Source organism: Bufo bufo, chromosome 1 (genome assembly GCF_905171765.1).
Source record: "Bufo bufo chromosome 1, aBufBuf1.1, whole genome shotgun sequence".
Taxonomy (NCBI): Eukaryota; Metazoa; Chordata; class Amphibia; order Anura; family Bufonidae; genus Bufo; species Bufo bufo.
Window position 1 is genome coordinate 836590007 of NC_053389.1, and position 26800 is coordinate 836616806.

The 26800-nt window shown below is 47.2% G+C and overlaps 1 protein-coding gene and 1 long non-coding RNA gene across 2 annotated transcripts in view; one reads left to right on the forward strand and one right to left on the reverse strand.

Annotated features, from left to right (window-relative positions):
* TSC22D4 (TSC22 domain family member 4) overlaps positions 1-11307 on the forward strand; it is a 61090-nt gene extending 49783 nt beyond the window's left edge. Inside the window, exon 5 of the mRNA XM_040415332.1 lies at positions 10676-11307. Coding sequence (XP_040271266.1) covers positions 10676-10864 — 189 coding nt within the window. The 3' untranslated portion in view covers positions 10865-11307. The remainder of the gene's footprint in view (positions 1-10675) is intronic.
* Positions 11308-13341: 2034 nt separating this feature from the next.
* LOC120986664 overlaps positions 13342-26800 on the reverse strand; it is a 63182-nt gene continuing 49723 nt past the window's right edge. The window contains exons 2-3 of the long non-coding RNA XR_005775740.1: positions 13623-13629; positions 13342-13529 (exon numbers count right to left, since the gene is read on the reverse strand). This is a non-coding gene — a long non-coding RNA (uncharacterized LOC120986664). The remainder of the gene's footprint in view (positions 13530-13622; positions 13630-26800) is intronic.

Consider the following 26800-nt stretch of genomic DNA (forward strand, 5'->3'; position numbering starts at 1 on the left):
CCTCCTGTATCTACTATTCCTGTACCGTCCTCACACACACTCCTCTACACTACACCTCCTCCTGTATCTACTATTCCTGTACCGTCCTCACACACACTCCTCTACACTACACCTCCTGTATCTACTATTCCTGTACCGTCCTCACACACACTCCTCTACACTACACCTCCTCCTGTATCTACTATTCCTGTACCGTCCTCACACACACTCCTCTACACTACACCTCCTGTATCTACTATTCCTGTACCGTCCTCACACACACTCCTCTACACTACACCTCCTCCTGTATCTACTATTCCTGTACCGTCCTCACACACACTCCTCTACACTACACCTCCTCCTGTATCTACTATTCCTGTACCGTCCTCACACACACTCCTCTACACTACACCTCCTATATCTACTATTCCTGTACCGTCCTCACACACACTCCTCTACACTACACCTCCTATATCTACTATTCCTGTACCGTCCTCACACACACTCCTCTACACTACACCTCCTCCTGTATCTACTATTCCTGTACCGTCCTCACACACACTCCTCTACACTACACCTCCTGTATCTACTATTCCTGTACCGTCCTCACACACACTCCTCTACACTACACCTCCTGTATCTACTATTCCTGTACCGTCCTCACACACACTCCTCTACACTACACCTCCTGTATCTACTATTCCTGTACCGTCCTCACACACACTCCTCTACACTACACCTCCTCCTGTATCTACTATTCCTGTACCGTCCTCACACACACTCCTCTACACTACACCTCCTGTATCTACTATTCCTGTACCGTCCTCACACACACTCCTCTACACTACACCTCCTGTATCTACTATTCCTGTACCGTCCTCACACACACTCCTCTACACTACACCTCCTCCTGTATCTACTATTCCTGTACCGTCCTCACACACACTCCTCTACACTACACCTCCTCCTGTATCTACTATTCCTGTACCGTCCTCACACACACTCCTCTACACTACACCTCCTGTATCTACTATTCCTGTACCGTCCTCACACACACTCCTCTACACTACACCTCCTCCTGTATCTACTATTCCTGTACCGTCCTCACACACACTCCTCTACACTACACCTCCTCCTGTATCTACTATTCCTGTACTGTCCTCACACACACTCCTCTACACTACACCTCCTCCTGTATCTACTATTCCTGTACCGTCCTCACACACACTCCTCTACACTACACCTCCTCCTGTATCTACTATTCCTGTACTGTCCTCACACACACTCCTCTACACTACACCTCCTCCTGTATCTACTATTCCTGTACTGTCCTCACAGACACTCCTCTACACTACTCCTCCTGTATCTACTATTCCTGTACCGTCCTCACACACACTCCTCTACACTACACCTCCTCCTGTATCTACTATTCCTGTACCGTCCTCACACACACTCCTCTACACTACACCTCCTGTATCTACTATTCCTGTACTGTCCTCACACACACTCCTCTACACTACACCTCCTGTATCTACTATTCCTGTACCGTCCTCACACACACTCCCCTACACTACACCTCCTCCTGTATCTACTATTCCTGTACTGTCCTCACACACACTCCTCTACACTACACCTCCTCCTGTATCTACTATTCCTGTACTGTCCTCACACACACTCCTCTACACTACACCTCCTGTATCTACTATTCCTGTACCGTCCTCACACACACTCCTCTACACTACACCTCCTCCTGTATCTACTATTCCTGTACCGTCCTTACACACACTCCTCTACACTACACCTCCTGTATCTACTATTCCTGTACCGTCCTCACACACACTCCTCTACACTACACCTCCTCCTGTATCTACTATTCCTGTACCGTCCTCACACACACTCCTCTACACTACACCTCCTCCTGTATCTACTATTCCTGTACCGTCCTCACACACACTCCTCTACACTACACCTCCTGTATCTACTATTCCTGTACTGTCCTCACACACACTCCTCTACACTACACCTCCTCCTGTATCTACTATTCCTGTACTGTCCTCACACACACTCCTCTACACTACACCTCCTCCTGTATCTACTATTCCTGTACCGTCCTCACACACACTCCTCTACACTACACCTCCTCCTGTATCTACTATTCCTGTACCGTCCTCACACACACTCCTCTACACTACACCTCCTCCTGTATCTACTATTCCTGTACTGTCCTCACACACACTCCTCTACACTACACCTCCTCCTGTATCTACTATTCCTGTACCGTCCTCACACACACTCCCCTACACTACACCTCCTCCTGTATCTACTATTCCTGTACCGTCCTCACACACACTCCTCTACACTACACCTCCTCCTGTATCTACTATTCCTGTACCGTCCTCACACACACTCCTCTACACTACACCTCCTTCTGTATCTACTATTCCTGTACTGTCCTCACACACACTCCTCTACACTACACCTCCTGTATCTACTATTCCTGTACCGTCCTCACACACACTCCTCTACACTACACCTCCTCCTGTATCTACTATTCCTGTACTGTCCTCACACACACTCCTCTACACTACACCTCCTCCTGTATCTACTATTCCTGTACTGTCCTCACACACACTCCTCTACACTACACCTCCTCCTGTATCTACTATTCCTGTACCGTCCTCACACACACTCCTCTACACTACACCTCCTCCTGTATCTACTATTCCTGTACTGTCCTCACACACACTCCTCTACACTACACCTCCTGTATCTACTATTCCTGTACCGTCCTCACACACACTCCTCTACACTACACCTCCTGTATCTACTATTCCTGTACTGTCCTCACACACACTCCTCTACACTACACCTCCTCCTGTATCTACTATTCCTGTACTGTCCTCACACACACTCCTCTACACTACACCTCCTCCTGTATCTACTATTCCTGTACTGTCCTCACACACACTCCTCTACACTACACCTCCTCCTGTATCTACTATTCCTGTACCGTCCTCACACACACTCCTCTACACTACACCTCCTCCTGTATCTACTATTCCTGTACTGTCCTCACACACACTCCTCTACACTACACCTCCTGTATCTACTATTCCTGTACCGTCCTCACACACACTCCTCTACACTACACCTCCTCCTGTATCTACTATTCCTGTACCGTCCTCACACACACTCCTCTACACTACACCTCCTGTATCTACTATTCCTGTACCGTCCTCACACACACTCCTCTACACTACACCTCCTCCTGTATCTACTATTCCTGTACCGTCCTCACACACACTCCTCTACACTACACCTCCTGTATCTACTATTCCTGTACTGTCCTCACACACACTCCTCTACACTACACCTCCTGTATCTACTATTCCTGTACCGTCCTCACACACACTCCTCTACACTACACCTCCTCCTGTATCTACTATTCCTGTACCGTCCTCACACACACTCCTCTACACTACACCTCCTGTATCTACTATTCCTGTACCGTCCTCACACACACTCCTCTACACTACACCTCCTCCTGTATCTACTATTCCTGTACTGTCCTCACACACACTCCTCTACACTACACCTCCTGTATCTACTATTCCTGTACTGTCCTCACACACACTCCTCTACACTACACCTCCTCCTGTATCTACTATTCCTGTACCGTCCTCACACACACTCCTCTACACTACACCTCCTCCTGTATCTACTATTCCTGTACCGTCCTCACACACACTCCTCTACACTACACCTCCTCCTGTATCTACTATTCCTGTACCGTCCTCACACACACTCCTCTACACTACACCTCCTGTATCTACTATTCCTGTACTGTCCTCACACACACTCCTCTACACTACACCTCCTGTATCTACTATTCCTGTACTGTCCTCACACACACTCCTCTACACTACACCTCCTGTATCTACTATTCCTGTACCGTCCTCACACACACTCCTCTACACTACACCTCCTGTATCTACTATTCCTGTACCGTCCTCACACACACTCCTCTACACTACACCTCCTCCTGTATCTACTATTCCTGTACTGTCCTCACACACACTCCTCTACACTACTCCTCCTGTATCTACTATTCCTGTACTGTCCTCACACACACTCCTCTACACTACACCTCCTCCTGTATCTACTATTCCTGTACTGTCCTCACACACACTCCTCTACACTACACCTCCTGTATCTACTATTCCTGTACCGTCCTCACACACACTCCTCTACACTACACCTCCTGTATCTACTATTCCTGTACTGTCCTCACACACACTCCTCTACACTACACCTCCTCCTGTATCTACTATTCCTGTACCGTCCTCACACACACTCCTCTACACTACACCTCCTGTATCTACTATTCCTGTACTGTCCTCACACACACTCCTCTACACTACACCTCCTCCTGTATCTACTATTCCTGTACCGTCCTCACACACACTCCTCTACACTACACCTCCTGTATCTACTATTCCTGTACTGTCCTCACACACACTCCTCTACACTACACCTCCCCTGTATCTACTATTCCTGTACAGTCCTCACACACACTCCTCTACACTACACCACCTCCTGTATCTACTATTCCTGTACCGTCCTCACACACACTCCTCTACACTACACCTCCTCCTGTATCTACTATTCCTGTACCGTCCTCACACACACTCCTCTACACTACACCTCCTCCTGTATCTACTATTCCTGTACCGTCCTCACACACACTCCTCTACACTACACCTCCTCCTGTATCTACTATTCCTGTACTGTCCTCACACACACTCCTCTACACTACACCTCCTCCTGTATCTACTATTCCTGTACCGTCCTCACACACACTCCTCTACACTACACCTCCTCCTGTATCTACTATTCCTGTACCGTCCTCACACACACTCCTCTACACTACACCTCCTCCTGTATCTACTATTCCTGTACTGTCCTCACACACACTCCTCTACACTACACCTCCTGTATCTACTATTCCTGTACCGTCCTCACACACACTCCTCTACACTACACCTCCTCCTGTATCTACTATTCCTGTACTGTCCTCACACACACTCCTCTACACTACACCTCCTCCTGTATCTACTATTCCTGTACTGTCCTCACACACACTCCTCTACACTACACCTCCTCCTGTATCTACTATTCCTGTACCGTCCTCACACACACTCCTCTACACTACACCTCCTGTATCTACTATTCCTGTACCGTCCTCACACACACTCCTCTACACTACACCTCCTCCTGTATCTACTATTCCTGTACCGTCCTCACACACACTCCTCTACACTACACCTCCTCCTGTATCTACTATTCCTGTACCGTCCTCACACACACTCCTCTACACTACACCTCCTCCTGTATCTACTATTCCTGTACTGTCCTCACACACACTCCTCTACACTACACCTCCTGTATCTACTATTCCTGTACTGTCCTCACACACACTCCTCTACACTACACCTCCTCCTGTATCTACTATTCCTGTACTGTCCTCACACACACTCCTCTACACTACACCTCCTCCTGTATCTACTATTCCTGTACCGTCCTCACACACACTCCTCTACACTACACCTCCTCCTGTATCTACTATTCCTGTACCGTCCTCACACACACTCCTCTACACTACACCTCCTCCTGTATCTACTATTCCTGTACCGTCCTCACACACACTCCTCTACACTACACCTCCTGTATCTACTATTCCTGTACCGTCCTCACACACACTCCTCTACACTACACCTCCTCCTGTATCTACTATTCCTGTACCGTCCTCACACACACTCCTCTACACTACACCTCCTCCTGTATCTACTATTCCTGTACTGTCCTCACACACACTCCTCTACACTACACCTCCTCCTGTATCTACTATTCCTGTACCGTCCTCACACACACTCCTCTACACTACACCTCCTCCTGTATCTACTATTCCTGTACTGTCCTCACACACACTCCTCTACACTACACCTCCTCCTGTATCTACTATTCCTGTACCGTCCTCACACACACTCCTCTACACTACACCTCCTGTATCTACTATTCCTGTACCGTCCTCACACACACTCCTCTACACTACACCTCCTCCTGTATCTACTATTCCTGTACCGTCCTCACACACACTCCTCTACACTACACCTCCTCCTGTATCTACTATTCCTGTACTGTCCTCACACACACTCCTCTACACTACACCTCCTCCTGTATCTACTATTCCTGTACCGTCCTCACACACACTCCTCTACACTACACCTCCTCCTGTATCTACTATTCCTGTACCGTCCTCACACACACTCCTCTACACTACACCTCCTGTATCTACTATTCCTGTACCGTCCTCACACACACTCCTCTACACTACACCTCCTCCTGTATCTACTATTCCTGTACTGTCCTCACACACACTCCTCTACACTACACCTCCTCCTGTATCTACTATTCCTGTACTGTCCTCACACACACTCCTCTACACTACACCTCCTCCTGTATCTACTATTCCTGTACCGTCCTCACACACACTCCTCCACACTACACCTCCTGTATCTACTATTCCTGTACTGTCCTCACACACACTCCTCTACACTACACCTCCTCCTGTATCTACTATTCCTGTACCGTCCTCACACACACTCCTCTACACTACACCTCCTCCTGTATCTACTATTCCTGTACTGTCCTCACACACACTCCTCTACACTACACCTCCTCCTGTATCTACTATTCCTGTACTGTCCTCACACACACTCCTCTACACTACACCTCCTCCTGTATCTACTATTCCTGTACCGTCCTCACACACACTCCTCCACACTACACCTCCTGTATCTACTATTCCTGTACTGTCCTCACACACACTCCTCTACACTACACCTCCTCCTGTATCTACTATTCCTGTACCGTCCTCACACACACTCCTCTACACTACACCTCCTCCTGTATCTACTATTCCTGTACTGTCCTCACACACACTCCTCTACACTACACCTCCTCCTGTATCTACTATTCCTGTACCGTCCTCACACACACTCCTCTACACTACACCTCCTGTATCTACTATTCCTGTACTGTCCTCACACACACTCCTCTACACTACACCTCCTGTATCTACTATTCCTGTACCGTCCTCACACACACTCCTCTACACTACACCTCCTCCTGTATCTACTATTCCTGTACTGTCCTCACACACACTCCTCTACACTACACCTCCTCCTGTATCTACTATTCCTGTACTGTCCTCACACACACTCCTCTACACTACACCTCCTCCTGTATCTACTATTCCTGTACTGTCCTCACACACACTCCTCTACACTACACCTCCTCCTGTATCTACTATTCCTGTACCGTCCTCACACACACTCCTCTACACTACACCTCCTGTATCTACTATTCCTGTACCGTCCTCACACACACTCCTCTACACTACACCTCCTCCTGTATCTACTATTCCTGTACCGTCCTCACACACACTCCTCTACACTACACCTCCTGTATCTACTATTCCTGTACTGTCCTCACACACACTCCTCTACACTACACCTCCTGTATCTACTATTCCTGTACTGTCCTCACACACACTCCTCTACACTACACCTCCTCCTGTATCTACTATTCCTGTACCGTCCTCACACACACTCCTCTACACTACACCTCCTCCTGTATCTACTATTCCTGTACCGTCCTCATACACACTCCTCTACACTACACCTCCTCCTGTATCTACTATTCCTGTACCGTCCTCACACACACTCCTCTACACTACACCTCCTGTATCTACTATTCCTGTACCGTCCTCACACACACTCCTCTACACTACACCTCCTCCTGTATCTACTATTCCTGTACCGTCCTCACACACACTCCTCTACACTACACCTCCTGTATCTACTATTCCTGTACTGTCCTCACACACACTCCTCTACACTACACCTCCTCCTGTATCTACTATTCCTGTACCGTCCTCACACACACTCCTCTACACTACACCTCCTCCTGTATCTACTATTCCTGTACCGTCCTCACACACACTCCTCTACACTACACCTCCTCCTGTATCTACTATTCCTGTACCGTCCTCACACACACTCCTCTACACTACACCTCCTCCTGTATCTACTATTCCTGTACTGTCCTCACACACACTCCTCTACACTACACCTCCTCCTGTATCTACTATTCCTGTACCGTCCTCACACACACTCCTCTACACTACACCTCCTCCTGTATCTACTATTCCTGTACCGTCCTCACACACACTCCTCTACACTACACCTCCTCCTGTATCTACTATTCCTGTACCGTCCTCACACACACTCCTCTACACTACACCTCCTGTATCTACTATTCCTGTACCGTCCTCACACACACTCCTCTACACTACACCTCCTGTATCTACTATTCCTGTACCGTCCTCACACACACTCCTCTACACTACACCTCCTGTATCTACTATTCCTGTACCGTCCTCACACACACTCCTCTACACTACACCTCCTCCTGTATCTACTATTCCTGTACCGTCCTCACACACACTCCTCTACACTACACCTCCTGTATCTACTATTCCTGTACCGTCCTCACACACACTCCTCTACACTACACCTCCTGTATCTACTATTCCTGTACCGTCCTCACACACACTCCTCTACACTACACCTCCTCCTCTATCTACTATTCCTGTACTGTCCTCACACACACTCCTCTACACTACACCTCCTCCTGTATCTACTATTCCTGTACCGTCCTCACACACACTCCTCTACACCTCACCTCCTGTATCTACTATTCCTGTACTGTCCTCACACACACTCCTCTACACTACACCTCCTGTATCTACTATTCCTGTACCGTCCTCACACACACTCCTCTACACTACACCTCCTGTATCTACTATTCCTGTACCGTCCTCACACACACTCCTCTACACTACACCTCCTGTATCTACTATTCCTGTACCGTCCTCACACACACTCCTCTACACTACACCTCCTCCTGTATCTACTATTCCTGTACCGTCCTCACACACACTCCTCTACACTACACCTCCTGTATCTACTATTCCTGTACCGTCCTCACACACACTCCTCTACACTACACCTCCTGTATCTACTATTCCTGTACCGTCCTCACACACACTCCTCTACACTACACCTCCTCCTGTATCTACTATTCCTGTACCGTCCTCACACACACTCCTCTACACTACACCTCCTCCTGTATCTACTATTCCTGTACCGTCCTCACACACACTCCTCTACACTACACCTCCTGTATCTACTATTCCTGTACCGTCCTCACACACACTCCTCTACACTACACCTCCTCCTGTATCTACTATTCCTGTACCGTCCTCACACACACTCCTCTACACTACACCACCTCCTGTATCTACTATTCCTGTACCGTCCTCACACACACTCCTCTACACTACACCTCCTCCTGTATCTACTATTCCTGTACCGTCCTCACACACACTCCTCTACACTACACCTCCTCCTGTATCTACTATTCCTGTACTGTCCTCACACACACTCCTCTACACTACACCTCCTGTATCTACTATTCCTGTACTGTCCTCACACACACTCCTCTACACTACACCTCCTGTATCTACTATTCCTGTACCGTCCTCACACACACTCCTCTACACTACACCTCCTCCTGTATCTACTATTCCTGTACCGTCCTCACACACACTCCTCTACACTACACCTCCTCCTGTATCTACTATTCCTGTACCGTCCTCACACACACTCCTCTACACTACACCTCCTGTATCTACTATTCCTGTACTGTCCTCACACACACTCCTCTACACTACACCTCCTCCTGTATCTACTATTCCTGTACCGTCCTCACACACACTCCTCTACACTACACCTCCTGTATCTACTATTCCTGTACCGTCCTCACACACACTCCTCTACACTACACCTCCTGTATCTACTATTCCTGTACCGTCCTCACACACACTCCTCTACACTACACCTCCTGTATCTACTATTCCTGTACCGTCCTCACACACACTCCTCTACACTACACCTCCTGTATCTACTATTCCTGTACTGTCCTCACACACACTCCTCTACACTACACCTCCTCCTCTATCTACTATTCCTGTACTGTCCTCACACACACTCCTCTACACTACACCTCCTCCTGTATCTACTATTCCTGTACCGTCCTCACACACACTCCTCTACACCTCACCTCCTGTATCTACTATTCCTGTACCGTCCTCACACACACTCCTCTACACTACACCTCCTGTATCTACTATTCCAGTACTGTCCTCACACACACTCCTCTACACTACACCTCCTGTATCTACTATTCCTGTACCGTCCTCACACACACTCCTCTACACTACACCTCCTCCTGTATCTACTATTCCTGTACCGTCCTCACACACACTCCTCTACACTACACCTCCTGTATCTACTATTTCTGTACCGTCCTCACACACACTCCTCTACACTACACCTCCTGTATCTACTATTCCTGTACCGTCCTCACACACACTCCTCTACACTACACCTCCTCCTGTATCTACTATTCCTGTACCGTCCTCACACACACTCCTCTACACTACACCTCCGTCCTTTATCTGTTACACCGTTTACACTACACCCCGTTTACCTCTCTGCTATTCTGTCACCAGGACCTGGTGAAGACTCACCTCCTGTTCGCGGTCCGTGAAGAGGTGGAAGCGTTGAAGGAACAGATTAAGGAGTTGACGGAGAGGAATGGCGTCCTGGAGCACGAGAACCGCCTCCTGCGCACACTCGCCTCCCCGCAGCAGCTGTCTGAGCTCAGCGCCCGTATGCAGTCATCTAGGAATGCGCTGTGAACCCTGCGGTTGTGTCTCGTGTACTGGAGTTGGATGATTGACGATGAGGAGGCGGAGTCTGCACCGGAGACACCCCAAGAAACGGAAGAAGTCGGTGTGGCCAGTGGACGCCCCCCCCCCCCCCCCCCACGTTGCGGTTTTGTCCGTTTTCGGACCTGACACAAGGACATGAACAAGTTTAGCAGAACAGACATTGCTACAGAAATGCTGCCGTACTGAGGCCCCGCCGTCTTACGCGTTGCTTTATAACGGCTGTGCAGGGGGCGGGGCCACCCTAACTGCGTTAATGAATGTTATTAATGGACTAACGTTTGACTGTATGCCGCAGGACTGGCGGTCCGCCAAATAAAATGGTACAGTATCTACTAATGGTGGACAGCGCGGTCCCGACTCACACTCCTGCGCGGTCCCGACTCACACTCCTGCGCGGTCCCGGATCACACTCCTGCGCAGTCCCGGATCACACTCCTGCGCGGTCCCAACTCACACTCCTGCACGCTACGTGGGCCGCTCGTGGTGTGTGCTGTAACTGTACTGATCAATAAAGCTATTTTTCTACCAGATGGCGGTCAACTCCCTGCTCACATACAGTTTCTATTTCCTGTCAGCCATATTGTCTGTGATCACTTCTGGTAGCTCCTCCCCTTCCACGCATCAGTTCCTCCTGGCAACCAATCAGTGTGTGACAACCCCTTTTGTACCGTGCCTCTCAGCATCCCACAGTAGCCGTTGCCCGATGAGAGTAGTACTTTCAATGAGCAACGACCATGATTAATACATGTGATCAGTGATAAGTTACCTCAGTTCAGTGATGTCATCACAGAGGGCGGAGTCACGGCACGCGGTAGCATTAAACTCCTCCCATGACGGTTGCAGCCTGGTGAATCACACCTGAAGAGGTCACTGCACATGTCCTGCTACCATGAGGGTATTGCACTCGCTCTGGGGTTGCCATGTCTAAAATTGCTTGGACTTCCTGTCATGTGAACATCGTTCTGACAGCAGACAGGAAGTTGTGTCAGAGCTACCATGGCAACGCCAGAGCAAGCACACAGAAAAGAAGTTCCAGCATCCAGGGTTGGATATGTTGCCGTTATCTTTATTTGGGAGGGAAAGGGGGAAAAACTGGAGGGCGGAGACAACACCCCCCAGGCCGGACTGCACACCATAGACCACTTGTCATGGAGGATGGTGAGTATTTCACCCCAGTAGCCGGACAACACATCAGGTTATGAGTAAGAACTGCTAAGTTCGAAACATGTAACCCGGGCGCTGGAGGGAGTTGATGTCTGTATCGCTGTATTTTAACCGAAGACAAATAAAGATAACGGCAACATAGACAACCCTGGAGGCTGGAGCTTCTTTTCTGTGTTTGCACCAAGGACTTGTCCGGGCTGTTCCGCCCAGTGGGATCGTATGGTGAGCTGGAATGTAATCTGTGTAGTGACAGAGCAAGCTCAATATGTTGTGGGCAGAGTCAGAAGTAAGGTAAACGATGCCTGTTATTCACTGACAGCCAGCAGAGGTTGTGAAGGTGACCTGGTCATGATTCTAACACAATCTTGCTTCAGCTTCTAATGAGATGTCTCCAGAAGTGCTGATGATAAGTCCCTAATGTGAGAAGGTTCTATCTGGAGAGCAGCGGCACCACAAGAACCTGGCCTCAACAGTCATCCTCTCCGCCATCTCTGTGTAGGGCGATTTCTCAGATGACGTCCTCTCAGCCATCTCTGTACAGGGCGATTTCTCAGGTGACGTTCTCTCCGCCATCTCTGTACAGGGCGATTCTCAGGTGACGTCCTCTCCGCCATTTCTGTACTGGGCGATTCTCAGGTGACGTCCTCTCCACCATTTCTGTACAGGGCGATTCTCAGGTGACGTCCTCTCCACCATCTCTGTACAGGGCGATTTCTCAGGTGACGTTCTCTCCGCCATCTCTGTACAGGGCGATTCTCAGGTGACGTCCTCTCCGCCATTTCTGTACTGGGCGATTCTCAGGTGACGTCCTCTCCACCATTTCTGTACAGGGCGATTCTCAGGTGACGTCCTCTCCACCATCTCTGTACAGAGCGATTCTCAGGTGACGTCCTCTCCACCATCTCTGTACAGGGAGATTCTCAGGTGACGTCCTCTCCGCCATCTCTCTACAGGGAGATTCTCAGGTGACGTCCTCTCCGCCATCTCTGTACAGGGAGATTCTCAGGTGACGTCCTCTCCACCATCTCTGTACAGGGCGATTCTCAGGTGACGTCCTCTCCGCCATTTCTGTACAGAGCGATTCTCAGGTGACGTCCTCTCCACCATTTCTGTACAGGGCGATTCTCAGGTGACGTCCTCTCCACCATCTCTGTACAGGGCGATTTCTCAGGTGACGTTCTCTCCACCATCTCTGTACAGGGCGATTCTCAGGTGACGTCCTCTCCGCCATTTCTGTACTGGGCGATTCTCAGGTGACGTCCTCTCCACTATTTCTGTACAGGGCGATTCTCAGGTGACGTCCTCTCCACCATCTCTGTACAGAGCGATTCTCAGGTGACGTCCTCTCCACCATCTCTGTACAGGGAGATTCTCAGGTGACGTCCTCTCCGCCATCTCTCTACAGGGAGATTCTCAGGTGACGTCCTCTCCGCCATCTCTGTACAGGGAGATTCTCAGGTGACGTCCTCTCCACCATCTCTGTACAGGGTGATTCTCAGGTGACGTCATTGTGGCAAACCTAGCCACTTACAGAATGTCTTTCTTGTCTGTACCTCTTCACCTCCGCCCTTTTCCTGCCCCATTGTTTCCCCAGCAGGGTGTTGTCTCAGCCCTTGCTATTGTCTGACCCCACTTCTCCTTGTACCATAGTAATCTATGTATTGTATGTAAATGAGGCTGTTGGAGGTTTGAAACCAGGTGCGCATGCCTAGTAAAGTCAGTTGACTCCCAAACTGTGTGTTGTCCAGTCACTGGGGAAATTGTCTCTTGGATATTGACCTGCTCCTTCAGCTACAAGGGGATTTAAGTGAAGATATTAAGGGTATACCTTGAATCTCCGCAACAATTGGTGGCAGCGGTGGGATACAAGCCTTGCAGCACAGCAAAGCAGCAGTTCGTTGAAACAGCTATTCGGATATACCGGAGTTCTAGAATATGTGCAGTCATACGAACGAACGGTGAATGGAGACGAATTATGCAACATTGAAACGAACTACGTTAAAGGAATTATTGGAAGCAAGGGGAAGAAAAGCCAGCAACAAAACCAAAGCTACTCTTGTGGCCGAACTCATGGAGGGGGACAGAGCGACCACTGCGGCAACTCCACAGGAGACAGAGCCAACAGAATTTACAAGAGAGCTCAATAGCAGGTTAGCTTTTTACCCAAACACCCCCTCCATGGAGACACTGGAAAGACTGATAGCAGATGTACACGAGTACATTGTAGCGAAGCAAAACGCTATTCAGCGAGTCGGGGAAGGAGCCCCAGCGCCCACCAGCACTACCCAGGGAAGATTCCCTACCAAGCTTTTAAAAATTACACAGAAGGAGAAAGTGATATTGACGAATACCTACAGGATTTCGAAAGGTTGTGCCAGCTACACGACATCAGCCTAGCCGACCAAGTACCCCTGCTGGCAGGTAGATTGTCAGGCCGCGCCGCAGAGGCATACCGAACCGTCTCAGACGAAGACATCAGGAATTATCCCAAAGTCAAACAAGCCATCCTAGCACGGTATGCCATTACCTCTGAGGCATACCGACTCAAATTCCGGGACATCAAGAAACAAACAAAAGACTCACACACTGAATGGGCACTCCGACTACAGCGAGCCGCCAAGGGGTGGATGGAAGCGACACAGGTCACCACTATGGAAGAGATGTTCCAGTTAATAGTAATGGAGCAAATTCATGATAAATTTACGGTAGTAATTAGCGAAACCCAAAAATCGTTGTAAAGCCTTTAAGGATGAAGGCCTTACCCATTCCTTAATTGCTAAAACCTTACCAGGATCCATCTTAAAGGCGTGAGGAGTCAAAACATGCCCTAGAAACAGTATCTCCTGTACACCAAAGACACATTTCTCTTGCTTAGCGGATAGCTGGTTCTCCCTCAACACCTCTAATACTTGTTTGACATGAGACACATGAGATTCGAAATCAGGAGAGAATATCAAAATGTCGTCAAGATAGACAATAACAAATTTACCTAAGAACTCCCTAGGAATATCGTTCATTAAGTTTTGGAACACAGCTGGGGCATTGCTGAGTCCAAAAGGCATCACCTGATATTCAAAGTGTCCTATCGGAGTATTGAACGCTGTCTTCCATTCGTCTCCCTCCTTGATTCGGATTAGATTGTATGCCCCTTTCAGGTCAATCTTGGAAAACCAGGTTGACCCCAAAACCTGGTTAAATAAATCCGGAATCAATGGGAGAGAGTATCTATTTTGGAAAGGGATTTTATTTAATCTCCGGTAATCAATACAAGGCCTAAGACCACCATCCTTCTTTTTAAAAAAGAAAAACCCTGCTCCCATAGGAGAGACTGGAGGTCTAATATGCCCTTTAGCAAGGCTCTCCTTAATATAATCTTCCATAGCCTTGCATTCGGGCCCTGAAAGATTATAAATTCGACCTTTAGGAAATTCGGCACCCTCAATTAGCTCTATGGCGCAATCATAAGGTCTATGGGGGGGGTAGAACCTCTGGAGTAAGGGACGAGAACACATCAGAATATTCCTTAATAACAGAGGGTAAAGTTTTAGACCTTACTGAAACCCCAGCCTGGACCACGGACAAGCATGAGTCACACTTAGGTCCCCATTTCACCAACTCTCCTTTGGACCAATCAATTGTGGGGTTATGTAAACGGAGCCAAGGCAACCCTAGTACCACCTCAACTGGTAGGTTCTCCAGGACTAGAAGAGAACATCTCTCAGAGTGGCACACACCCACGGACAGAGAAATTTCAGAGGTACATGACCTCACCGTACCACCAATCAGGGGAGTAGCATCAATAGCCATGACATGGATAGGTGTAGGTAAAGCAAAAATTGGAATACCCAATTTACTAGCAAACTCAAAGTCAATAAAGCTGGCCGCTGAACCGGAATCAATAAAGGCCTTACCCGGCCACTTATTAACCCCCAGAGAAATTGTTATGGGTACCAAAAGCTTACCTTTAGAAAAATCAGGGTGTACCTGGTCTTTAGGTTGTCTTGCCTTAGGAGACTTGTCAGAGAGGACCCTCTTAGGACACTTGTTGATCCAATGGCCAGGATCTCCACAGTAGAATCACTCTCCGCGTCTGTGACGAAGATTACCCCGGGTCATGCCAACCTGCATGGGTCCCTCGGTGGAGACCTCAGTGTTGTCCCTGGAAAAGGCCTCTGGCTGGACCACCATCTGAGAACAGAACTGTCGTTCTTGTCGTCTCTCTCTAACTCGTCTGTCAAGTCGGACAACTAGGGTCATCATCTCCTCTAAGGTCTCAGGAATTTGGTAATTGACTAATAGATATTTTAAATTATCAGATAGACCAGACCTAAACTGACTCTTCAGGGCTGGTTCATTCCATCCTGAGGGGACACACCACCGTCTGAATTGGGTGCAATACTCCTCCGCAGGGAGATGGCCCTGAACCAGTGCCCTAAGAGCCGTCTCGGCTACCAGGGCCCTGTCTGGTTCGTCATAGAGGGTACCCAGGGCCTGAAAAAACCCCTCCACAGAAGTTAGACAACTGGCCCCAGGAGGTAACGAAAATGCCCAGTCCTGGGGATCACCCTGTAGTAGAGAAATGATAATCCCCACGCGTTGGCTCTCGGGACCGGAGGACACGGGGCGCAAACGGAAGTAGAGTTTGCAATTCTCCTTAAAGAAGAGAAACCTCTTCCGGTCTCCAGAAAAGGGTTCTGGGAGCTTCATCTGGGGTTCAAAATGTGGACTGGAGGACAGAGGAGTGGAAGAACCTTGCCCTAAATCACAAGAACTTAGTTTCTCTCCTAGCTCCTGCACCATCTATGTCAAGTTAGAGACATGGTCAGTCAGGGTAGTAAGAGGATTCATGATACAGTGGTTATTGGGCCTGTTAATCTGTAACGGTCACGTCCACACACACACAGGGGGAAGGATAGTGACCACTGCGCTCCACCCTCACCCCTGGCCCTGCCTACTTGCCTCACGAGTCCTGATGACAGGGGACAACTGGATGACAGTCCCTAACTTAGGATACGTGCAGGAAAGACAGACAAGACAAAATACGGAACATGAATGGACCGGGTCAGAACCAAGAGAGCTACGCAGTACAAAGGGTAAAGCAAAGAATTGTCAGGAGAAGCCGGGGTCAAATACCAGGAGAGTAGAGAAGTACAAGAGGAGTCCTAAGAGAGTAGTCAGGTGGGAGCCGAGGTCACAATACCAGGACAGATGCGCAGTACAGGAGGAGCAGGCAAAGGATCGTCAGGGAACGGAATCAGGTGAGTATTCAGTAGTCCAACAAATAGCCAGGAACCTAGAAATTAACAGGCAACCTGTGGCTAGCAGGCTGCCTGTATTTATAGTGGGGAGTGAGGGTCATGTGACGTGGCCAGCGTCACATGACCGACAGACCAACCAGTTGAGCACCGAGTGATCAGCTCGGCGCTCAAGGCAGACTTAGGAGCAGGGAGCCACCCAGCAGTAAAGCCGCCCTGGGAATGAGGTCAAACACAGATCCTTATTCCCAAAGCTAAGCAACAGTTCTGCGGGCAATGGGGGACCGAGTGCACCTTTGAAACCCCGTTACAAAAGGGTTAACCCAGGGTTGGTGGGTGTTAGGGATATAAAGCAAATGCTTTATATAAAAGAAAGGATCAAAGGAAAAATTTCAAAGGGAATTGATCCTCGAAGTGGACATATAAAACACCTCAAAAAGAGATTGTTGTTAATTTAATTATGTTGTGCAATCAGTAAATCATGGTACAAGTATATATAAAAGTCAATAATATGCAATAACACACAGTGATATGCAGTACCCAAAATTAACACCAAGACCAATGTATACACAATACCTCTCAAACATAAAATGTAATATGATCCGTCTCGACCACAATTATCAGATATAAAACTCAATAATGTTAATGATAGATACGAACCCTTGCTCTGCACAAACTATGACAAATCTCGGATAATCGGGTAGTATTGCCACACAACTTGTAAATTATCAAGCCTGGTATTGACTATGGAATGAAATTATTCCAATCAGAGAGTTTCCTCTGAAATCAATATTAGATCTTTTATTCAATAATATGCATCTTTACTGAACAGTGACAATATTGATGTAACACTTTTAACACTATACATCCGCCATACAACGGGGAGTTCTAAATATCAGGCTAATTAATTTATATCAACACTACACGGATTAAAGTTATACGTTACCCGAGAATGCAGATGATATGCAGAGACTAAGGGAAGTCAGCTCCAAAGTCTGTTCTGTTCATTGGGATTTTTCTCCTGGGCTTTCTTTGTTTCTCTGTGTTTCCTTGTTCCCCCTGTCTTTTCTCTTGTTGCCGTCCTCTCCCTTCATGTGTGTGTGGTTTATGATCACAAACCTATCAGTTAGACAAACCTTCCTAACTTGGAGTTTTCTAATCATTGTCGGTTAGGCGTGTACATATGATAATGACTGTGATATCCCTGTATCTCCCAGAATGCATTTCAGCTGTTAGTGCAATGTTACCTATTCATACCTAGGTGGCACTATTGCATAAGCTACTAGCATCATCACTATTAAGGATTAACTGTCCAGGTCTGATTTCTCTTACATTCTATACACATAATATATGGATTCCTAAATCAGAGCTAAGGGATTATTTTTGACACATAAACCATTAAGGCATAGACATTATGGTGCCATTTAGACTTTTCCCATATTCTCAAATTTATAGTACGAATAAAAATATAATGGACCTTGTCCTCACACAGATATGTGTTACTCCAATGGTTGATTAACACTATTTTACTAACAACATTTTACACTTAAAATATTTCTCACCATGCTTTAGGAGTGTATGCATTCCTAGTGAGAAATACTGTATATAAGATAACAGATGCATTGAGGTCCTTTATAATATTCAACAATACAAAACAATATATGTCCTATTGATTATCTTATACTAAAACTTAATGTTCATTATACATTACAGATTTTCTGCTTCATCAATAGACATTAAACCATAGTGATAATTAGTTCCAGATGCTCTAGAAAATATCCTTATCTCAGCCATAAATCTCTAAGGAGACAAGAATCACTCTTCTCAGACTGGCACATCTTATAGAAAAGAAACCTTATGAACCGTGTACTTTCCATGAACCTCTTTCGGCCTACTTTAAAATACATGCACAATGGTGAATATAACACAATATGGCCTACTATATTTCAAATCCACTATAATTAGAACATTTTGATATAAAAGTTATATACCCATGGAAAAGCACAACATGGGTTAACACCGGGTCAGGGGTCATCGCAGTGACGGGGTAATGGTTATGCATAGAAACATAGAAACATAGAATGTGTCGGCAGATAAGAACCCATCTAGTCTGCCCAATATATGCAGGGGTTAAGGCTGGGGCTACAGGGGTTCAGTAGCAGGAATACTGTGGGCTGTGGCAGGGGTAAAAGGGTTGATGAATGTAAGGGTTAATGGTCTAATTATTATACAGGGGTTATAGTTAACTGTGGGCTTTTGCAGGGGTACAGGGGTTAATGATACTCAGCCAATGTTCATAGTCTTTGTTTCAGGAGGGGCTGCTCAGCTCATCTCAGGTCCACTCTTCCTCTTCCATCTGTCTCTCTGTTGTGGTCATGAAAGCCCTCCTCCCCTAGTCCCAAATGCTGGACTATTTATCTATCATAAGTCGGGGGGGGGGGGGAACCCATGATATAAAAACAGGTTTAGCATGTCTTGTTTGGGGTCTGAGTAGATCTCTGGTTAGGAAGCCCCCTGCTAACAAAAGGTGCCAGATAGTCTGCAATCTCCTGTCCTGAGGTGACCAGCAAATGGGCCCATCCTCGTTAGCATCTCAGTTTGACTGTTTCCTAGGTACTAGGCAGACAGCATGACTCTCTATGCAGCCTTAAATCAATTACCCCCAACATGGCTGCTGGCCTTGTGACAGCTGTAGTAAACCTAACAGCCATGGCCTACAGGCTAAACATGGGCCTGTATAAGAGTTGATAGGGAATATTCAATACACTTCCCTCTGCATATATATACATATACATATCCCACTTGGCCATTCAGGGCCAATAGAAATACATATATAGATATATGTCGTGATTTTTCATAGGTATATGACATTTATATAAAAATATCCTAATTAAAGTGGATTTGGTATATAATAGGCCATGTGTGTTATATTCACCATTTTGTATGTATTTTAAAGATGTAATATAACCATGAACACCTTCCCAAATATACAATATACCTTTTAATAAACTTCCATAAAAACTGGCCTACGGCCGGACTTAGTCCAAAGGGTCAAGACAACACATACAAATTAGCTATGTAGTCGTACTCAGTATTATAGATACTCAGTGTTTACTCACGGCTAGCTGAAATCACGTTAGATGGAGTGATTTTCGACTGAATGGGGGAACAGAGATAATAGATAAGGGATGGTCCAGGGATGAAGATGATAAAAGGTCCTTGGTAGATGGTATCAAAAAATCAAGGTCACCCATATGAAGTCCAATATATAGAATAAATACCTAGACAATTCCCTGTATGACCCTAGATAGGCTAAGCCCAGGGACACCCCTTGAAGGTAGGGGATCCCTGTCCTCGTACCTAATCTAGTAAGCCCTAAAACACCCTATCCTATGGTAAACTGAGTGCAACAACATAGAAGAAGACACACTGACAAATTGTCACCGCCACTTCTCTGAGAAGGTCTGACAGACGTCCTTTTCTACCTCTTGCATGATGTTCTTTGTTTTGGTTTCACTTTGTCATCTCATTTCCTTCTCCCAGGTGTCACCTATTTAGACTAATCCTCTTTCCTTTATATTCCCTCCCATACTGCCTCACTTTGCGGTTTATACTACTTCCTGGATTTGAAGTGTTCACTGCTGGAGACTTCTGTTGCTGCTTGTTCAGATAAGTCCTTTCATGTATTGTGTTTCCTTGCTGGCTTGATGCTAGGTGACCCTGACTCCCTCCGTATTAAGTACAGGGAGCCGGTGGTCGTGTCCCCTCACTATTATAGGGTTTTCAGGTGTCACACAGTGTAGGTACGAGGGCATGCAATCGTCTACCTCTGAGACCCTTGTATGTGCTTAGCAGTCAGGGTGAGCTCTTAGGGTTTTATAGGGGTCACCTTTATTCTCCTTAGTTTGGGATCAAGCCAGTCGGATGTTTATCCATAACTTCCAGTTATCTGCAGCATCATCCGTGACAGATATAGACAAGACAAACAATTCCCAACGTTACGTTTCCCCAGCCGTTATATACTACGACTGGTTCGTCAGGGGAAGAGGAGGATGATACTCCAGCAACAAGATCTCACAGTGGAGATTTTACGTTCAGTGTCCCACAATCGAGACCCTCTAGGAACAGAAGCCCCAGGATGCCGGCTAAAGATGACCGGTGTCCCCATGTATATTCTTAACCTGGCGCCTTATAAAGGATCCACCCATGATTAGTCCCTCCCCCCTTGAATAACCCCATCCATCATACCTACAATGTTAGAACCCCAACTTGTACAAATAGAGAGCCCACTCACCCATCTGGCACATGGTATATAGACTAAATAAAATATGTGTCGAGGGGTACCTTAAAAATAGCATCACACAGTAGGCCATGAGAACGCCGCTTTGGAACGCAAATGCGTTGTGGATGTGGAGGTTGGTGTTCTTGGTGGTTTTGTCCATGTGCTTCCATAGTTCCCAGAAGGAGTTGTCCTCGAGAGCATCTTGGAGTCGGAGAAGCTTGGTTGAGATGTTGCCTTGCTTTTTCTTTCTGAGGGTATTGCCTTTGTATGTTGTTGTAGGCTGGGTTTTTTCGGATCTTGGTGTTTCCTATTTGAGGTCATTCTTAGCGCCTTCCTTATTTCTTTACACTCCCGGTCGAACCAACTGTTGGGTTGTTGCTTTTTTGGCCTTTTGTTGCATCTTTTGAGGTCAGACATTTCCGCCATGGTGTAAAGTATATTATTAACCACTATAGGACCGCCGTACGCAGGATTGCGTCTTTGCGGCGGCCCTGTTATTCCGAGTGGACGCGCCGGCGCGCGTGCGTTCACAGGAAATGCAGGTAATCGAGTGGATCTGCAGCCTGCCAGCGGCGATCATTCGCTGGCAGGCTGTAGATCCGATTTTTTTAACCCCTTAAAGGTATATTAGACGCTGTTTTGATAACAGCGTCTAATTTACCTGCTACCTGGTCCTCTGGTGGTCCCTTTTTGCTTGGATCGACCACCAGAGGACACAGGCAGCTCTGTAAAGTAGCATTTTAGGGCCCCTAAAATGCCAGGGCAGTATAAATACCCCACAAGTGACCCCATTTCGGAAAGAAGACACCCCAAGGTATTCGCTGAGGGGCATATTGAGTCCATGAAAGATTGAACTTTTTGTCACAAGTTAGCGGAAAGGGAGACTTTGTGAGAAAAAACTAAAAAAAATCAATTTCCGCTACCTTGGGGTGTCTTCTTTCCAAAATGGGGTCACATGTGGGGTATTTATACTGCCCTGGCATTTTAGGGGCCCTAAAGCGTGAGAAGAAGTCTGGGATCTAAATGTCTAAAAATGCCCTCCTAAAAGGAATTTGGGCCCCTTTGCGCATCTAGGCTGCAAAAAAGTGTCACACATCTGGTATCGCCGTACTCAGGAGAAGTTGGGCAATGTGTTTTGGGGTGTCATTTTACATATACCCATGCTGGGTGAGAGAAATATATCGGTCAAATGCCAACTTTGTATAAAAAAATGGGAAAAGTTGTCTTTTAGAGAGATATTTCTCTCACCCAGCATGGGTATATGTAGAAAGACACCCCAAAACACATTGCCCAACTTCTCCTGAGTACGGCGATATCACATGTGTGACACTTTTTTGCAGCCTAGGTGGGCAAAGGGGCCCACATTCCAAAGAGCACCTTTGGGATTTCACAGGGCATTTTTTACACATTTTGATTTCAAACTACTTCTCACGCATTAGGGCCCCTAAAATTCCAGGGCAGTATAACTACCCCACAAGTGACCCCATTTTGGAAAGAAGACACCCCAAGGTATTCCGTGAGGAGCATGGCGAGTTCCTAGAATTTTTTATTTTTTGTCAGAAGTTAGCGGAAAATGATGATTTTTTTTTTTTTTTTTACAAAGTCTCATATTCCACTAACTTGTGACAAAAAATAAAAACTTCCATAAACTCACTATGCCCATCACGAAATACCTTGGGGTGTCTTCTTTCCAAAATGGGGTCACTTATGGGGTAGTTATAATGCCCTGGCATTTTAGGGGCCCGAATGCGTGAGAAGTAGTTTGAAATCAAAATGTGTAAAAAAATGCCCTGTGAAATCCTAGAGGTGCTCTTTGGAATGTGGGCCCCTTTGCCCACCTAGGCTGCAAAAAGTGTCACACATGTGGTATCGCCGTACTCAGGAGAAGTTGGGCAATGTGTTTTGGGGTGTATTTCTACATATACCCATGCTGGGTGAGAAAAATATCTCTCTAAAAGACAACTTTTCCCATTTTCTTTATACAAAGTTGTCATTTGACAGAGATATTTATCTCATCCATCATGGGCATGTGTAAAAAGACACCCCAAAACACATTGCCCAACTTCTCCTGAGTAGTCTCTCTCCTTCCCTGTTCTTGCATTGAGGTCTCCAAAGATGAGAACATTGCCCAGGGCCTGGAAATGGGCGGCTTCCCTCTGTAGGATCTCAAAGCTGTCGGGATTAAGTATGGAGACTCTGGTGGAGCTATGTATGCTGCACAGAGGTAGACGTCAGCCGGAGAGGTTGAGGATGGAGCGTGCTATCTTTACCCAGATGTGGCTGTCTCCTCTCTTTACTGGTCTGATCTGCTCATGGAGCTCCTCTTTATACCAGACTAATATTCCTCCTGAGCTCCGGCCCAGCTTGACGATTTTGTTTTTCGGAGCAGGGACAGAGATGTATCCGTTGGGCACCAGGGATTTATTCTATGTCTTAGTCCATGTTTCTAGGAGGATCTGTATGTCAATGTTTTTTAGTCTTTGGGTAAAGTCTGGATCGTGCGTCTTACATCTGAAGGCTGAAGCGTTCAGGCCCTGAATGTTCCAGCTGCTGACAATAAGAGATGTCATTGTTTGTCCGTATACCTTGTAATGAGCTGCCCTGCATAGGACAAGCTGGATTCTTGACTGGTGGCCAGATTGTAGCAGTTTGGTCCAGTCAGTGTTCTGCACAGAGTGCTGAGCAGAGTCTTTATCTCCTCAATGTCTCTGCTCTGCATTACTCTATGTGAGGTAGGTGGATTCCTCCATGGTTTGTGCCTCTGATGGCCATATTTTGGGTAAAGGTCACCATTTCCAGTTTGTTGAGGAGGGTATGAGGTTTCAGGTCTATTTGTTGTTGGTGACTTTTCCATAGGTTTTTTGTCTTGTGTAGGGTCTGGGCCAGGGGTCTCTGTTGAGCACTATGTCTTTGAATTCTTTGGCTAGAAGGTCGACTGTCACGAGGGTGTCAAGAGCCATGCCTGACTCCGTTATACCCGGGGTCAGGAAGTCGCGGCGGGTGACTGCGCGCTCCATGTCTAAAGACAGTACTGTTTATTAATGGTAGCTTTCTGGGTTTGCCTTGCAATCTTTTTTGTCTCACTCAGGGATCCGTAGCTTCTCCTCCTCAGCTGTTTCTTGTCCAGCAATCCCAACCTCCTTATATTCCCATCTCTCACTTCTCTGGTTGCCAGATATAGAGCTTCCTGCCTGGACTTCTATACTGACCCACTGGAGCTGTGTAGCTGTGTTCCCTGGTTATTGTTCCAGAACGTTACCCTCCGGATCCCTGTTGGACCTTTGTGGTCTTCTGTTGTCGCCCACCTGGGTGTATGTGTTTGTCTGTATTGTCTGTCCTCTCCTTGGTGTTTTCCTCTTAGTGTCAGTGGTGCGGACTAGTGATCCCACCGCCCCGTTCACTACTCAGGGCTCATCCTAGGGAAAGCCAGGGTTTAGGCACGTGATCGGCGTACGGGTGAGGAATCCGTCTAGGGACGTCAGGGCAGTCAGGTGCCAGCCGCAAGGTGAGTCAGGGGTCACCACCTTTCCCTCTCCCTTGGGCAGGGCTTTCCCATTTCCCTCCCTTTGCGTGACGCCGGTCATTACATTATATCTGGCCCTTATTTTGTGTAGGTAAAAAAAAAAAAACTTTTTCTTTCTACCTACTTAGAATCCAGTATAGATCTAATTGCAGCTTTGTCAAAGCAATTTCATGGCCTGTCTTTGGAGGTGGCAGGATTGAAGGCGTCGGTCCTCCAGCAACAGCAGCAATTGCTACAGACCGCAAGCCCAGCGGTTGCTACGGGTAACCAGGTTGTTGCGGAACCCAAGGTTGCTCTTCCTGACCGATTTTTTGGGTTGAAGGGACAAGTTTGTGACGTTCTGTGAGGCCTGTAAATTATATTTTAAACTGCGCCCTTACTCCTCTGGTAATGAAGAACAGCGGGTGGGGGTTGTTATTTCCCTGCTTCAGGGGGACCCGCAATCCTGGGCGTTCTCTTTACCCACTGATTCCCAGGCTCTCCGGTCAGTGGATGAATTTTTTGGGGCCTTGGGTCTCATATATGACGACCCTGACCGAGTCGCACTGGCTGAATCAAAGTTACGGAGACTCCTACAGGGAGAGCGGCCGGTAGAGGAGTATTGCTCAGAGTTCCGTAGGTGGGCTACGGATACCCAGTGGAACGACCCGGCTCTCAGGAGTCAGTTCTGCTCTGGGTTATCCGAAAGGATTAAGGATGCGCTTGCGCTATATGAGACTCCCTTTTCCCTTGATGCGGTTATGTCCCTTTCTATCAGGATAGATAGACGTCTTAGGGACAGATTGAAAAATCCGGAGCAATTGGTAACCCCTCCCAAGCAGCAGTTAGTCTGTACGGACTTAGACGAGCCTATGCAGCTAGGAGGAACTACTCGTCAGGTCCGTCCTCCTGAGGCTCGCCGTAGGCGTGGGGTTTGTTTTTTCTGTGGGGAGAGGGGTCATTTTATTAATGTCTGTCCTTCCTTTCTCAAAAACAAAAGACTGTCGGAAAACTACTAACCCCAGGCTGTGTGGAGGATGTCAGCCGGGGGGTATACGTTTCCTCCATACGAACATCGCAATTTGTGTTGCCAGCGGTTGTTGTTTTTGGCGTTAAGACAGAGACTATTTCTTTTTTCCTAGACAGTGGAGCAGGAGTAAATTTGATAGATGCCCATTTTGCCCGCACTATGGGTTTGTCTCTCTGTACGCTACAGAGACCTATTCCCATATTCGCTATTGATTCTGCTCCTCTGTCTCAGAGAAACCTCACGCACATTGTCCATAACTTACACCTTCGGGTAGGGGACCACCATAACGAGTTGCTTTCATGTTATGTTCTGGAGGGGCTTCCCACTCCGGTGGTGTTGGGTCTTCCCTGGTTGGTAGCGCACAATCCAGTGGTGGATTGGCAGGCCAGGGAGATATTGGAGTGGAGTGAGCAGTGCAGAGAAAATTGCTTAAATAGCAATTGCTTAGTCGCCTCTATAGCTACCCTACCTACATTTGTTTCGGACTTTGAGGACGTTTTTTCTGAAAAGGGTTGTCAGAAGTTACCTCCTCATCGTCCTTATGATTGCCCGGTTAACCTGATTCCCGGTGCAAAATTACCCAAGACCAGGTTATATAATCTTTCGGGTCCAGAGAGACAAGCCATGAAAGATTATATCTTCGAGAGCTTGGCTAAGGGACACATCAGAC